The 13,618-nt window shown below is 49.7% G+C and overlaps 5 protein-coding genes across 5 annotated transcripts; 2 read left to right on the top strand and 3 right to left on the bottom strand.

The window, feature by feature from the left end:
- Positions 1–322: 322 nt before the first annotated feature.
- Positions 323–3,681, top strand: N7471_002799 (uncharacterized protein; the record flags this gene model as incomplete). Its single annotated transcript, XM_057275519.1, has 7 exons — positions 323–409; positions 467–806; positions 859–2,430; positions 2,487–3,042; positions 3,100–3,221; positions 3,274–3,558; positions 3,656–3,681. 7 exons carry the CDS (start codon positions 323–325, stop codon positions 3,679–3,681), a joined length of 2,988 nt encoding a protein of 995 aa, XP_057140157.1.
- A 553-nt stretch (positions 3,682–4,234) lies between these two features.
- asf1 (nucleosome assembly factor ASF1) lies at positions 4,235–5,274 on the bottom strand (the record flags this gene model as incomplete). Its single annotated transcript, XM_057275518.1, has 4 exons — positions 4,235–4,625; positions 4,697–5,005; positions 5,068–5,107; positions 5,166–5,274. The coding sequence occupies 4 exons, from the start codon at positions 5,272–5,274 to the stop codon at positions 4,235–4,237; spliced, it is 849 nt and encodes a 282-aa protein (XP_057140156.1).
- A 309-nt stretch (positions 5,275–5,583) lies between these two features.
- Positions 5,584–9,407, top strand: rna14 (cleavage polyadenylation factor subunit RNA14). Its single transcript, XM_057275517.1, has 5 exons — positions 5,584–6,701; positions 6,787–7,218; positions 7,271–8,264; positions 8,314–9,027; positions 9,085–9,407. Exons 1-5 carry the CDS (start codon positions 5,787–5,789, stop codon positions 9,096–9,098), a joined length of 3,069 nt encoding a protein of 1,022 aa, XP_057140155.1. The 5' UTR covers positions 5,584–5,786; the 3' UTR covers positions 9,099–9,407.
- Positions 9,408–9,907: 500 nt separating this feature from the next.
- On the bottom strand, positions 9,908–10,468 carry N7471_002796 (uncharacterized protein; the record flags this gene model as incomplete). Its single annotated transcript, XM_057275516.1, has 2 exons — positions 9,908–10,119; positions 10,180–10,468. The coding sequence occupies 2 exons, from the start codon at positions 10,466–10,468 to the stop codon at positions 9,908–9,910; spliced, it is 501 nt and encodes a 166-aa protein (XP_057140154.1).
- Positions 10,469–11,072: 604 nt separating this feature from the next.
- N7471_002795 (YchF/Obg family ATPase) lies at positions 11,073–12,671 on the bottom strand (the record flags this gene model as incomplete). The annotated part of the gene is made up of 7 exons (XM_057275515.1): positions 11,073–11,377; positions 11,430–11,685; positions 11,735–11,806; positions 11,860–12,002; positions 12,058–12,119; positions 12,173–12,333; positions 12,456–12,671. 7 exons carry the CDS (start codon positions 12,669–12,671, stop codon positions 11,073–11,075), a joined length of 1,215 nt encoding a protein of 404 aa, XP_057140153.1.
- Positions 12,672–13,618: the final 947 nt, after the last annotated feature.

Here is a 13,618-nt window from a genome sequence, read left to right as displayed (position 1 = left end):
CCTTCAGGCGGGCCGGCCCTATATAGCTGCATGTGATTTGGAGTTTTGTTCTTTTTTTGGCATTGATATATAGCGTTTTTACCAAAGAGTTCCAATCGAAATAAAATTCAATCTTTATATCAATATGCTATAGAACATACAACCTTGGAAGAGACAAGCAAAGAAGAAAGAATCACGTTTTCTTCAAATGCCAAGTCGGAACTGATAGGGCGATAGGGCGGAGCGGGGCAGATCCGTTGTTTAGCTTCTGCATGGCGTCAATGGTGTTCTCTCTCCGCACTTGACTTCAACTTTTCCATAACCCGCTTCACCTCTATCGCAGATGGCTCAGTTCCTGCGAGGAAAGCAAGCTGGTATCCAGAAGGACCTGTCCGAGGGCTTGTCCCCGGACTTATTCCTCCTGGACGATGTAAGTTCTTGGCATCCCAGGCATCCTCCTTTTCCCAACTGACACCGCTGTTCTCAGTTCGCACGATGCGGTGTGAATTCGCAGATTAGTGCCATCGCATACGATCCCATACAGTCCCTCATCGCGGTCGGCACCAGCGATACCCAATTCGGAAGCGGGCAGATCTATGTCTTTGGGCAACGACGGGTTTCGGTGGTCTTTGAGTTCCCGCGCAAGGCGTCCGCCAGGTTCATTCAGTTTTGCGCCGACAAGCTGATAAGCATCGACTCCAAGAATGAAATCTGCGTATACTCCTTGGTGACTGGACGCATGGTGGTTTCCTATGCGCCACCGGGCCAGGTGACTGCCTTGTTAACAGACCCGTGCTTGGATTATGCGTTTATCGGCATGCAGAATGGTTCGTAAATTGCTATTGGGAAGAAAAGAACTGAAGACTGACCTGTGAATAGGTGAAATTATTGCGTACGATCTTGATCGAGAGTCCTTGACGCCGTTCAAAGTTCCGAACTTGTGGTTGGAACGAAACCCTCGCGCGCGGTTCTTCCCTGTCGTGTCTCTGGAGTTCTCTCCCCGAGACATTGGCAAGATTCTAGTGGGGTATCCAGAGGGAGCAGTGACATTTACATTCAAGCAAAATATCGCTCAAAAGTACTTTGTCTACGAAATCCCTCCTGGGGCACCGGGTGGAGACACCCTACCGTCCCACGATGTGCGCAGACCCAAATTAACCAAAGCGATCTGGCACCCCAACGGAATCTTCATTTTGACAGTTCACGATGACTCAAGTTTGGTGCTCTGGGATACAAAGGATGGCCGTAAGCTTCACGCCCGAACTGTCCAGACACCCAATGTCGACCAACCAGGTGCTGGTGGCAGACCGGGCTCACCTGGAGGGGCTGCTGGACTCAAAGAGCCAATCACAAAGGTTATTTGGTGCACCAAAGCTAACCCGGATGACACTGGTCTTTTGGTGGCTGGTGGTCGACCAGTAGGTGATCAGACCAAGGGCCTTGTTTTCCTGGACATGGGCCCAACCCCCAACTATCAGACCTCCTCCTGGCAAATCCTGTCTACTTACCTCGAGCGGCCACGACGACAAATAAACCTCTCCGTCCCACCTGGAGCTAAGGTTGTCGACCTTTGCCTCATCCCCCGATCCTCGCCCTACTTCAATGGCGCCCATGATCCAATTGCACTTATCGCTATGCTATCCTCGGGTGAAATCATTTCCCTGAGTTTCCCCAGCGGACACGCAATCACTCCTACTAACATGCTTCATCCGTTCCTCACTTTCGTCCATCCCTTTGTAAACAAAGCTGTGCTTACTCCCGTTGATCGGTCGGTGTGGCTTGGTCTGAGAGAGCGCCGGCTGCAGGGACCCAAATTTGCGATGGGCGGCGTAGAAGCGAAGAACCCTCTCAAGCGCTTTGAGAACCGCAATGTCATCTCGACCGCACATGCAGATGGAACCGTCCGTGTCTGGGACTGTGGGCACGATGATGAAATTGAGAACGGCGACGTGGTTCAAGTTGATCTTGCCCGTGCCATAGGGCGAGTCAGCAATATCGAAGTGACCGAAATGTCTCTCGCCAGCGGCTCAGGCGAGATGTCTATTGGACTCAGGACCGGAGAGCTTGCTGTCTTCCGATGGGGCAATAACCCCTCATATGGAAATGAGGAGTCTCCCGGTGCTAATCAAGGGCCAGGGAAGCTGACCCCGATAACCAAGCGAACCGACCCTGGTCTCAAGACGGGAATGCTACCTCTGACTCTTTTGGATATGCAACAAGGTCCGGTGACAGCGTTGAAGCATGGGCAGGTTGGATTTGTAGCGGCGGGTTACCAAAGTGGTACCTTGGTGATTATTGACCTACGCGGGCCTGCCATCATACATACCGCACATATGTCAGATCTCAAGGGACAGAAGCGGAGTGGTTTCCGCAAGCACCGTGGCTCGGACGAAGTCCAACCAGAATGGCCCACTCAGATTGAATTTGGTGTGATGACTTTGGATGGCGAAGGTACCTATGCATGACTCGGGCTAGCGAATCAGACCAATGTACTAACCGTGTTCTAGACTACTCAAGCATTTGCTGCTTCGTCGGCACGAATAAGGGCAATGTGGCAACATTTAAGATCCTCCCTGGTTCCAATGGCACCTACGAAGCTGCCTTTGCTGGATCATCGGCCGTTGAAGACAAAGTGATCAATGTCATCCCCATCGATGCCGAATCTGGTGGTCTTGCTTTGGCTACACCAAGTGCAGTCGGAGGCTTGAGGAATGGTACGAAAATCAACGGAGTGGTCATTGCCGTGACTGCCTCTGGCTGTCGAATCTTCAAACCCCCAATATCAAAGGGTGCCCACAAGACATGGGATGACTATCTCTGCGACTCAGCAGCCGTCGTCAAGACTGAAGGACGAGGCTACAGTTTGGTTGGTCTCTTCGGTGACGGCCACGCGCGAGCATTCTCGATCCCCTCTCTTCGAGATATTGGTTGCACCAAGATTAATCATATTGCGGACATGCGACGCCTCTCGGAAGCTTGCATCACCCCTACTGGAAATATCATGACATGGGTCGGCCCTTCAGAAGTCGGAATGTTCAATGTCTGGGGAGGTGGACACGGACTGTATGCGTCCCCCATCAATTCTCTGAAACATGGTGCTAATGCTAACCCTACCCACAGACACCCTTCAAAAGACAAACTTTTCAACCCAGAAGCCGTGGTTCCCCCGCGTCCTACGATCACGAACGTCCAATGGATCTCCGGTACACAATATATTTCACCGGCTGACATGGACATTCTAAGTACGTCACCCCCAATCAATGCCGCTCTACCTAAACCTAACATCCAATCTAGTCGGCGGTCCAGAGCGACCACCATCGAAGGAGATGGTCGAACAAATGAAATCCGAAGACCAAGAACGTCGGAAAGCCCTAAAAGAAGGACGGACCCCATCGGCACCTGTACAGGGTAGCAGCCAGGAAGGCTACTGGTCTTACATGTCGCGTCAAGTCCAAGAACGCACGGAGCGTCTCGGGATCGTCGGAGATAGCATGGACAGGCTAGAGGAGAACAGCAGCGGCTTTGCTAGCGATGTTGGCAAATACGTACAGTCACAAAAGAAGAAAGCTGTCTTGGGCGGTAAGTCGATCTTCCTTCAACAAGTTTACAGGTCCACGGACCCATGTATAGCATTAACCCCCTTGCATTACTGTTGCTGACCGGTCTTTGACAACAGCGCTTGGTTCCAAGTTTGGCTTTTAAGCTGTCTCCTACTGAGTACGAGGTTTTAGAAATATCTTGACTATACATCGTAGGAGTTTTTACCCCTTTTTCGGCGTCAGGTTAGTTAGGTCATGGTGCCCCGGGGATGTGACAGATCACTTTGCAATTTCACCCCTCCACTTCTTGTCTCCCCGCTTCAGGTTGGATCCACCTTGATCGGACGATTGTAGGTATTTATTTGTCTTCGTTCGCAAACTTAGAGCAAAGGGCTGTTTTCCATTAATCAATGGGCTGGTAGGCATCTGGGAGATGGTTTTATGTGGTACAAAAACGGCCCGCAGCAGTTCCTACATCTGTATTACGATATATTTAGAGGAAAGGAAGATTAACTGGTGACTGAAGGCCAGTGGGATTCAAAATTATACCAATTCTATTTCATAGACCTATAATCAATGCCGATTCAGGGTAAGAACATGGAAAATCAGTCCAAGGGTCGTAAACATTGCGTTCTGGCTGTCGTTAAATAGCATTCAAAAAAGGGATCGTTTAAAAGCAAAGAAACCACTCCTGCGAGCCGGTGGGACACCATGATTTAGTGAACCATAAGCTCGGGCTGGGGCTGGTGAGTTGGCTTGGCAGCATCGTCCTTGTGTTCAGCGTCGTCGCCCATCTCGACATCGTCGTCACCTTCGCCACCCTCTTCCTCATCAAGCTCATCCTCATCGTCGTCACTCTCCGCCTCAAGATCTTCACTCTCGGCATCGGAGATCTCTTCTTCCTCGTCCTCCTTGCCAGCAGGGGCCTCGGCGCCTTCCATCTCATGGTCATCGCCCTCGGCGGGCTTGTTGGAGTCCTCGAGCTCCTTGAGGAGCGCAGCCTCGAGCTCACGCTCCTCGGCACCGTAGGCTCCACTGTCATCATCGAGACCATCGGCCTCGGGCTGGTCAGGCGGGTACTCTGCGGGGGCAGAGTCATCAGAGTCCCTATGGAGAAGAAGAAAAAAGTAAATAAAAGCCCCACTGGGTATGTAAACAAACAAAACAAGGGGTCTCACCATTTGATGGCAAAGCGGGTCACACGGGGCTTCTCGGCGAGGACATTGCGGCGAATGCGCTCGATAACGGGCTTCGCAGGGGGCTCGGCTGACAGCTCCTCGCTGTCGTACTCGTTGTTCACGTAGTAGCCAACCCGGACAAACTCTCGGCCGTCGTAGCTGCAGGTGAGCAGGATAACGGTGACGCCGAGCATCTCGGAGGTAGGAATGCGCTTGACATCAGGTGCGTCGGCCTCGAAGATGAACTTGTTCACTCCGACCGGGATGGGTCCGACGAGAAGGGAGTCGAGTTCTTGGTCATACTCGGAGCTGTGATAGTTAGACTCTGCGGGATTGGTATGAAACAAGGAGTGTTGGGAGGGTGGACGTACGAAGTGGCGGATCCAACGTAGGTGAGTTTCCATTCCAAATCTGAAAGAACTCGTTAGAAGACTCGACTTCGAAGATGGGAAGACAAGCCAATACTCACCCTTCTGAAGCTGCTCGAGGCACTCGAAGGTGATTTCGAATTGGTAAGAGGCGGTGAAAGGAGCCGGGTTGTTGAGGTTTTTCACTCCGAGGAGTGAGACGACGGACATTGTGATAAGATATGAGAGTATGTACGGGGATTAAAGAGATGAAGAGGTAAGAGTAGAAGATTGTATGGACAAGGGGGGTTGGAAAGAAGAAGAAAATAGGGAAAGCAAGAGAATCAACAGGTCCACAAGAATGCAGTTTACTCTCAACCCCTCTAGCTCAATGCGAGGAGCCCCCATCGATCGACGCGCCTTTCGCGTCCCTCGCATTGTCCTCACCGCCCGCACGTGACCCCAATTTCACTACCCGGGCAACTTGCATCACAGCCATCGCAGCTTTGCTCTCTCTCCCTCTTGGTTATTATTTGCTATCAGATACATTGCGGCTGAGGGTTATCTCGTCAAAAGTGGCTGTGCTCCACCTTAATCCTTGACCCTCGGAAGATTTGTCTTTATTTTAAACTATCCTGATATCACATCGCGCAAACCCTGCTTCGGCTTGCGCCGTGAACTTGTCACATTCCCAGTTACTCACTTTTCTTCAACCTTGCAGTTATCGCATTAATCATCCCATCATGGCGGACGATGAAGCTGAGGCTGCCTTTTTCCAGGCTCAAGCCTTGAATCCCGATTCCCAATCCCCCAGTGTGGAACAGGAAGGTGATAACTCAGACGCAGAATCAGATGACTACGACCCCTCACTGGCATTGGGGGATCAGTACTCGGCCTCTTTTCCCGAGACCACGCAGCCTGATACCGGCCCCGCTGATGCAGCTCCCTCGGATGAGACGGAAGATTCCATCCCCAACCCGACTGTCGCCTCAGACGCAGAGGTCGCCTCAGAAGTAGACGCAGACGCTGGCCAGACCAGTGACTCCCCCGACCCTTCTCAGAGCCCCTCACATGTTGAGTCGTCGACCCCTGTGCCAGCATCTGCTGCTGGGGCACAGCCCAAGACCCGAATAATTGGCGGATTTGAGGTTGATGATGATGATGAGGATGACGAGGGTGATGCGGAGTATGAGCCGCCGGCTGTACTTGGGGGTGAAGATGTCAATGCTGTGCCTGTGACCATGTCTGAAGATCCCAGCTCAGGAAATGCAATGCAAAACACTTCCCCTGATGTATCATCACACCAAGCTGAGCAGGCACCTGCCAGTGGACCAGATGTTGCCAATAGTTCTTATTCTCCTGATCCTGTTCATAATATTGATCCCTCTTCTGTTCCTGTCCAATCGCACTGGGCTGCGCAAGACTTGCAATCCGCAACCATGCAGAACAGTACTGTTCCTACTTCTGTACCTGACTCTCCAGCTTCAAAGGGTCGTCTGGCCCATGACCGTGTCGGCATGCTGGAAGACCGGATTCGAGAGGATCCCCGAGGTGATATCCCTGCTTGGTTGGAGTTAATTGCCGAGCACAGAGGCCGCAGCAGACTAGACAGTGCACGCGACACCTATGAGCGGTTCTTGACGCTGTTCCCCATGGCGGTAAGCCTACCTTTACTCCCTTTCCTTGTGCTTTCCTTTTCTCTCTCTCGGCAAGGTGCAAGATTGCTAATGGGATACATCATAGGCCGACCAATGGGTGGCTTATGCCAGCATGGAGTCTGAGCTCAATGAATTCTTCCGCTTGGAGCAGATCTTCAACCGAACGCTCCTGACGACCCCCAGCGTTCAGCTCTGGTCTGTCTACCTTGATTACATCCGTCGTCGTAATCCTTTGACAACAGATGCCTCTGGTGAGGCAAGGAAGACCATTTCATCGGCATATGATATGGCCATTCAATACGTTGGGATGGACAAAGATTCCGGAAACATCTGGGCAGACTACATTGAGTTCATCCGTTCTGGGCCAGGCATCGTTGGTGGATCTGGGTGGCAGGATCAACAAAAGATGGACCTGCTACGAAAGGCCTACCAACGAGCCATCGGCGTGCCGACTCAAGCCGTCAATACCCTCTGGAAGGAGTATGATCAATTCGAGATGAATCTAAACAAGCTCACGGTAAGCTGGACAGTACTTGAATCCAACTGGCTTGTATTAACATTTCTATCAGGGCCGCAAATTCCTTCAAGAACATTCGCCGTCCTACATGACTGCGCGTAGCTCATACACCGAATTGCAAAACATCACCCGCGATTTGATTCGTACCTCGCTTCCACCACTGCCTCCTATTCCAGGATCTGAAGGAGATGTTGAATACTCAGCACAAGCAGATATCTGGAAGCGCTGGATCGCATGGGAAAAAGAAGATCCTCTGGTACTGAAAGAAGAAGACCCTGCTGCTTACAAGTCACGCGTGGTGTACTTCTACAAACAGGCACTCATGGCACTGGCCTTCTTGCCCGAAATGTGGTTTGATGCAGCTGAGTTCTGCTTCTTGAACGATATGGAGGACGCCGGAACCGAATTCTTGAAGAATGGCATTGATGCAAACCCAGAGAGTTGTCTGCTGACATTCAAACGCGCGGACCGACTGGAGGTTACCTCGGATTCGGAACAGGATTCTGCCAAGCGCGCTGCCAAGGTCCGGGAACCATACGACAAATTGCTTGATGCACTTTACGAGTTGATCAATAAGGCTCGTAACCAGGAAACCCAGGATGTCGCACGCATCGAAGCTTATTTTGCTCCACAAATTGTGGAAAACCAACCTCAAAATGAGGATGAGGATGATCCTGAAGCCAAAGAAAGAGAAGCCGCCAAGACGGCACAGATTGAAGCGGTCCGTAAGGCCCATTCCGTTCAGATCAACATTATCTCCAAGACTGTCTCCTTCGCATGGATCTCTCTCATGCGTTCGATGCGTCGAATCCAGGGCAAGGGAAAACCAGGAGAAATCGCTGGCTCTCGCCAAATCTTTGCCGAGGCCCGGAAGCGAGGTCGTATTACCAGTGATGTTTATATCGCGAGTGCTTTGATGGAGTACCATTGCTACAAGGACCCTGCGGCCACCAAGATCTTCGAGAGAGGTGCAAAATTATTCCCGGAGGATGAGCACTTTGCGCTCGAATATTTGAGGCATCTGCTCGACATTAATGATACCATCAGTAAGTCGACATCCCATGTTTCTAAGAGACTTACTAACCACCGCCAAAGATGCCAGAGCCGTGTTCGAAACAACCGTCAGGAAATTGACATCCAACCCAGAGAATGTGCGCAAGGCTAAGCCCATCTTTTCCTTCCTCCACGAGTATGAATCTCGCTACGGTGACCTCACCCAAGTGATCAACTTGGAGAACCGCATGCGCGAACTATACCCGGAGGATCCTGCTCTGGAAAAATTTGCCAATCGTTATTCCAACTCCAACTTCGACCCTACATCTGTGCAACTGATTTTGTCCCCGTCCCAGACAAAGCAAAAGACCAACGTGGCAGGAATTTACGCGGAAGCCCACGGTTCTCCCATGGCCAGATACATGGATACCTCCCTCAATTCACCCAAGAGACCTTATCCCGCTGATGATTATGATGAAGAATCTGGTCGCCCACGAAAGTTTGTTCGCGCTGAGTCGCCAATGAAGAGCACGCAAGCTCGGCGTCTTGACCAGCCGAAACGAGTACAACAGTTGAACGGCCAAAGCACCTCATACAGACCGCAAGGATCCCCAGCCCCTCTGCCTCGTGAAGTGGTGAATCTCTTGAGCATCTTGCCTTCTGCAGCTGCCTACAACATCACCCGCCTTTCTCCCGAGAAAACAATAGACCTTCTTCGCCATATTGAGATTCCTTCCGACATTTCACAAATACAGATCCCGCAAACGGCACATGGACCAGGTGGAGGCCAAAACCCGGGACTGAACCCCTACTCCGGTAAGTCTTATCATCTCTCTCCCCCCATAATGACATCCACTCACATAAAATCGCCAGGTGCTTACCGTTGAGCCCGTGGTTGTTCGTTTCCCTCTGAGGACCACCATTCACTTGCAGTGTAAAATCCCTTGCTCTCTGCTTTTGCAATTTCATTTCTCCGGCGCGCAAAATATCCCGATTTGTCTTTGAGGACTTGCCCAGCTCTTTTTTCGTGGGGAGCATTCATGAAACATGGTCGGGGCATACGCGGTTGTTCAGACCCCCCTTTGCATCTTCCATCGGCGTTGATCTATCTGGCATTTTTTCTTTCTTTTTTCAAATAGGGCCACAGGCCACCAACTTCTGCTTGCTGGTTAGGCCCACAACCATGCTTTGTACAGACTCAAGCAGATAATCTCACAGATAAATTAAGCAAGCACCCTGCGCACTTCGTAGATTCTTGACTATCTAAATAATTAGTTCATCTTTTTGGATCAAATGAGACCCATACCCTCCTTTGCCCATAGATCTTATGTCCATGTAACCTGAACCCTCTTGTTTGGCTGACCGATTCTTGTCTCACGGGACTTTCCCTCATTCCATGGGTGTCCATGCAGTTTGTAAATAACTTTAACATATAAGCTTAAAGCAAAATCTCTTGGAACCTCGGGAGGGTGATAGGTGGGGCACGTGGAAACATCAGGGGTAAGTAGTGGGTCTCTACGTCATTATAAACTTCACATAGTGTGTCCAAACAATATGAAGCCCAAGGAAATGTCTTTTAGCTTACACAGTTGAGATACTGATGGGAAAACTCGTGACCGCGGCCTCAATTCGGTTATGTTGTACATAGACACAAAACTATACATTGGATTTCAGGGCGTTCTCCATGGCACCCGGACTAAACGGCTCTCGACCTTTTCGATGGCTTCTCATCGGGATATTGTTCTCGATGGAAGTCGATCACACACCCATGGGGGTTATCTTTGAGATTTCCATCACAGCACGGGAACGTAAAGCACTCTGGGAAATCCTCGCGCATTTCATCAGTGTCCACCTCAAACTCATCATAATTGTCAACATAAAGATCTTCGCCAGTGGGCTCATTTTTCTCTATTATGAATTAGCTTATTGAGCATACAGGACCCCGATCTCGATTTTGAGCAGTCGTACTTGGATGATATCGACAGGCTTTCTCTGTATTGGTCGTGACATCGAATTCCTTCTCGCAATTGAGGCAAAACGCATAGCGTGGTACTGCTCTCTTGTTGTTGTGAGAGCTCTCTTCGGTATCGGTATCGGTATCGGTAGCTGTCACCAGAAGTTGGCTCTCGGCTTCTTTGCGAGCTTCGTCGTTTTTCGCACAGATGGATTTGAGAACCGCGCGTAGAGTCTGGTCGGACGCGTCGTTGATCGCGCGACCGAGGACTGTGGCCTCGAGCACTTCCTCGGTGATTGGCATGATGATGTGTCTGAGTTGGTGGGTTTGACTTCGTTCCTTCGTGGTGACCAAGACTGTACGTTGTAAAGAGTGGGCTGGAATGGACCACAGATCTGTACTAGTAGGGGAAAGCACCAACAAAAGGATAATAGGCCCCAGCCGCGGGCGGGACCTCGCGCTAGCCTGCTCAGGAGTGAACCCTATGTTGTAAGTGCGAATTATACTGAAAAATATGTTTTAGTTAAATGTACTGTTTGATAGTATGTCTACGTCATAATTGGCTTATTGCAAATGTATCAAAAAATATACCAGCCGTACAAAATAAATACTCTCTCCAATAAAGCCGAATCCGGCGCGCTTGCTAGTCGTATAGGGTCCAACATACTAGAAAATCGAAGCCAATGTAACTTTGGGATCTATGGTTTATATTTAAAACACAGTTCTAAAGCCAACAAGTAGTAAGATCTAGACTTCACTCATGATAAACTGGTTCAAGAGGAACGGGTAGTTGTACGCTAAGTAACGATCCACAAGTAGACGGAAAGCGAAAGAGCCAGGGACTCCACATCTTTCCATTGATAACAACGGCGATACCAATAGGCAAGATGACTTTTCCGAACAGTCTCTACTTCTTCTTTGGCGGCGCAACATTGAACTGGAAATGTACAATGTCGCCATCTTTGACGACATAAGTCTTGCCCTCCTGCCTGTACTTGCCAGCTGATTTGATTGGTCCCATCGACTTCTCGCCGTTGCAGAGGTCGTGGAAGTCCTGGTACGCCACAACTTCGGCCTTGATGAAACCGCGCTCGAAGTCGCCGTGAATTACACCAGCTGCTTGTGGAGCGAGTGTTCCCTGCTTGATCGGCCAGCAGCGGATCTCTTTCTCGCCGGCGGTAAAGTAATACTGCAGTCCCAGCTTAGTGAAGCCTGCCATGACTGTTAGTGTGGGGTACGTGAGGCGAAATATCGGGGACATTACCCTCGGTAGTTATCTTTCCTAGACGGCTTTGGACCTTAATATCAGCCATGAAGGCATCTAGCGCTGGCTTGTCATCCCTCAGGGACCACAGCTTCTCCTCAAACTCCACGGAGAAGGGGATAATATCTGTGCCTTGGCCGCCGTGGGCCTTAATCCACTCCGCGATCTTGGGCAGGTATTTGCATTTTTGGCGGAGGTAGTCTTTCATCGTAAGGTTGATGAGGTAGATTACCGGCTTGGTAGTGATGAGGCGTAACTTGATATTGTTAGTATTGTCTCTGGGTATTATAGAATCCTAGACAAACCTTCTCGTTGATCAACTCGATTTCCGGAGTCGTCCACTCTCCATCTCTAACAGGCTTATCCTGTTCCAAGAGCTATAAGGAAGTTAGCAAACTACACATCTCTTCGAAGAGAGATCGTAACGTACCTCCTTGATTTTAGCAGTCGTCTCGTCGAACAGCGGCAGCATCTTGAATTTTCCTCCAGCTTTCCGCACAATTGCCTCTTCGGCAATCTTAGCTTTGGCAAGAATATCCAAATCCTTCTTACACAGCTCGCTCTGAATTGTGTCTGTACCGCAGCACCATCAGTGTCTATTTCTCCTGCGTTAGGGGGAATTTCTTACCTAAGTCGCGGACAGGATCAACGGAGTCATCCACATGAAGAACCTCATCGTTATCAAACGCCCTATATGATAGTAAGTATCTGCTTCATTCCTCGAGTTTCTGCAACGAACGCACCGGACAACGTGGTACATGCCATCCACAGCTTGAATGTGACTCAAGAACGCATTTCCTAAGCCAGCTCCCTCACTAGCTCCCTTGATTAATCCCGCGATGTCCGTAACCTGCAAATACGCCGGGTATTTGCTCGGTGGGTTCCAGACCTTGCACAGGAAGTCCTATCTCACATTAGCTAGGGCTCATCGTATTTAAATACTGACCAAAAACGGGGAGCCTCCCGGGAAGGAGGGCTAAGATCCATCACGTGTCACACAGAAATCGAAAAAAGGGAAGAACATACATATCTTGGATCAGGAACCATGCAGCGCGCTTCATTTGGCTCGATGGTACAGAATGGGTAATTTTCTGCCGAGGCGCTCTGCTCCGTCATGAGGTTAAACAGCGAACTCTTGCCCACGTTCGGTAGGCCAACACAACCCATCTTGAGGTTGGACTTGACGCGTCCGAAGGCGACGACATTGTTCGTCGGCGCTTCTACTGCTTTCTTTGGTGCCATAGTGTATTATCGCTTGGTTTCCAGAATAAGGATGGAGGTGTTGTTTGCCTACGGTTCCCAAAGACCAGTGTGCGTGTAAAAAGTGCACATTTTGTCATTGGTCATCTTTTAGTGGACTCCTTTCTCCACCTTGGAATAACGGTCTCTACTTAAATTTACTATACTATATTAGATATTCTACAAAGAGCAATTGCAGATCATCTTCACTCAAGCCTCGCTAAGAAGGTAGCTTCCAAGTATCACTGCATGGATACTTTGGTAATTGAGCAGGTATTATCTCTGGAGGAATCTTGAAGATACATAAAGACTTTTCTGATCGAAGAGTTTAGGCCGTTTAGAAAGGGAGATGATCAAGTATCCTGCCAAAAAAAAAAAAAAAAAACAACCAACTTGGAATGTGTTTCTTACGCGGATGTTTCGATTGACCAGATTTTGATCAAAGGAGCTAGACAAAAATATACAAATGTGTAGAAAGCAATTATACTTGGGCGCCGTTGCCTAGTAAAGCATTATCTTAAGAATATCTAGAAACCCGCGTAAATACGTTGGCTCTCTATAGAATAACCAACATTGTGAATATCTTCTGCATAGCGTCTGAGTACTTCGTGTCCACACAAAGCAAGCTGGCAAATGGGCTCAGTTAGCTTATATTGGCCAAGCTCCAAACACCACCTCGATACCGCTATAGCGGCCCCAAAGCCTCGCAACTACAGAGTAATAAACTAGATTTCTTCAAAGTACCCGGCAGCCTTCGAACAGCTGATCCCTAACCTATTACCACAACTGCTCGCATATTGTCCCACATCTCCCTCAAGCATCTCTCATGAATCTGCCAAAGGTCATCGGGATAAACGGTCTCGGCATTTTGGCTAATGTCTCGTCTGGCGACTCGACAAATAACACATTCCTAGGGTTGAAGTCTGGATCCTTCCATTTGAGATATTGTC

Source organism: Penicillium samsonianum (assembly GCF_028829775.1).
Source record: "Penicillium samsonianum strain IBT 33392 chromosome Unknown utg000002l_segment0_segment0, whole genome shotgun sequence".
NCBI classification, from domain to species: domain Eukaryota; kingdom Fungi; phylum Ascomycota; class Eurotiomycetes; order Eurotiales; family Aspergillaceae; genus Penicillium; species Penicillium samsonianum.
This window is presented reverse-complemented; position numbering and strand designations above follow the sequence as displayed.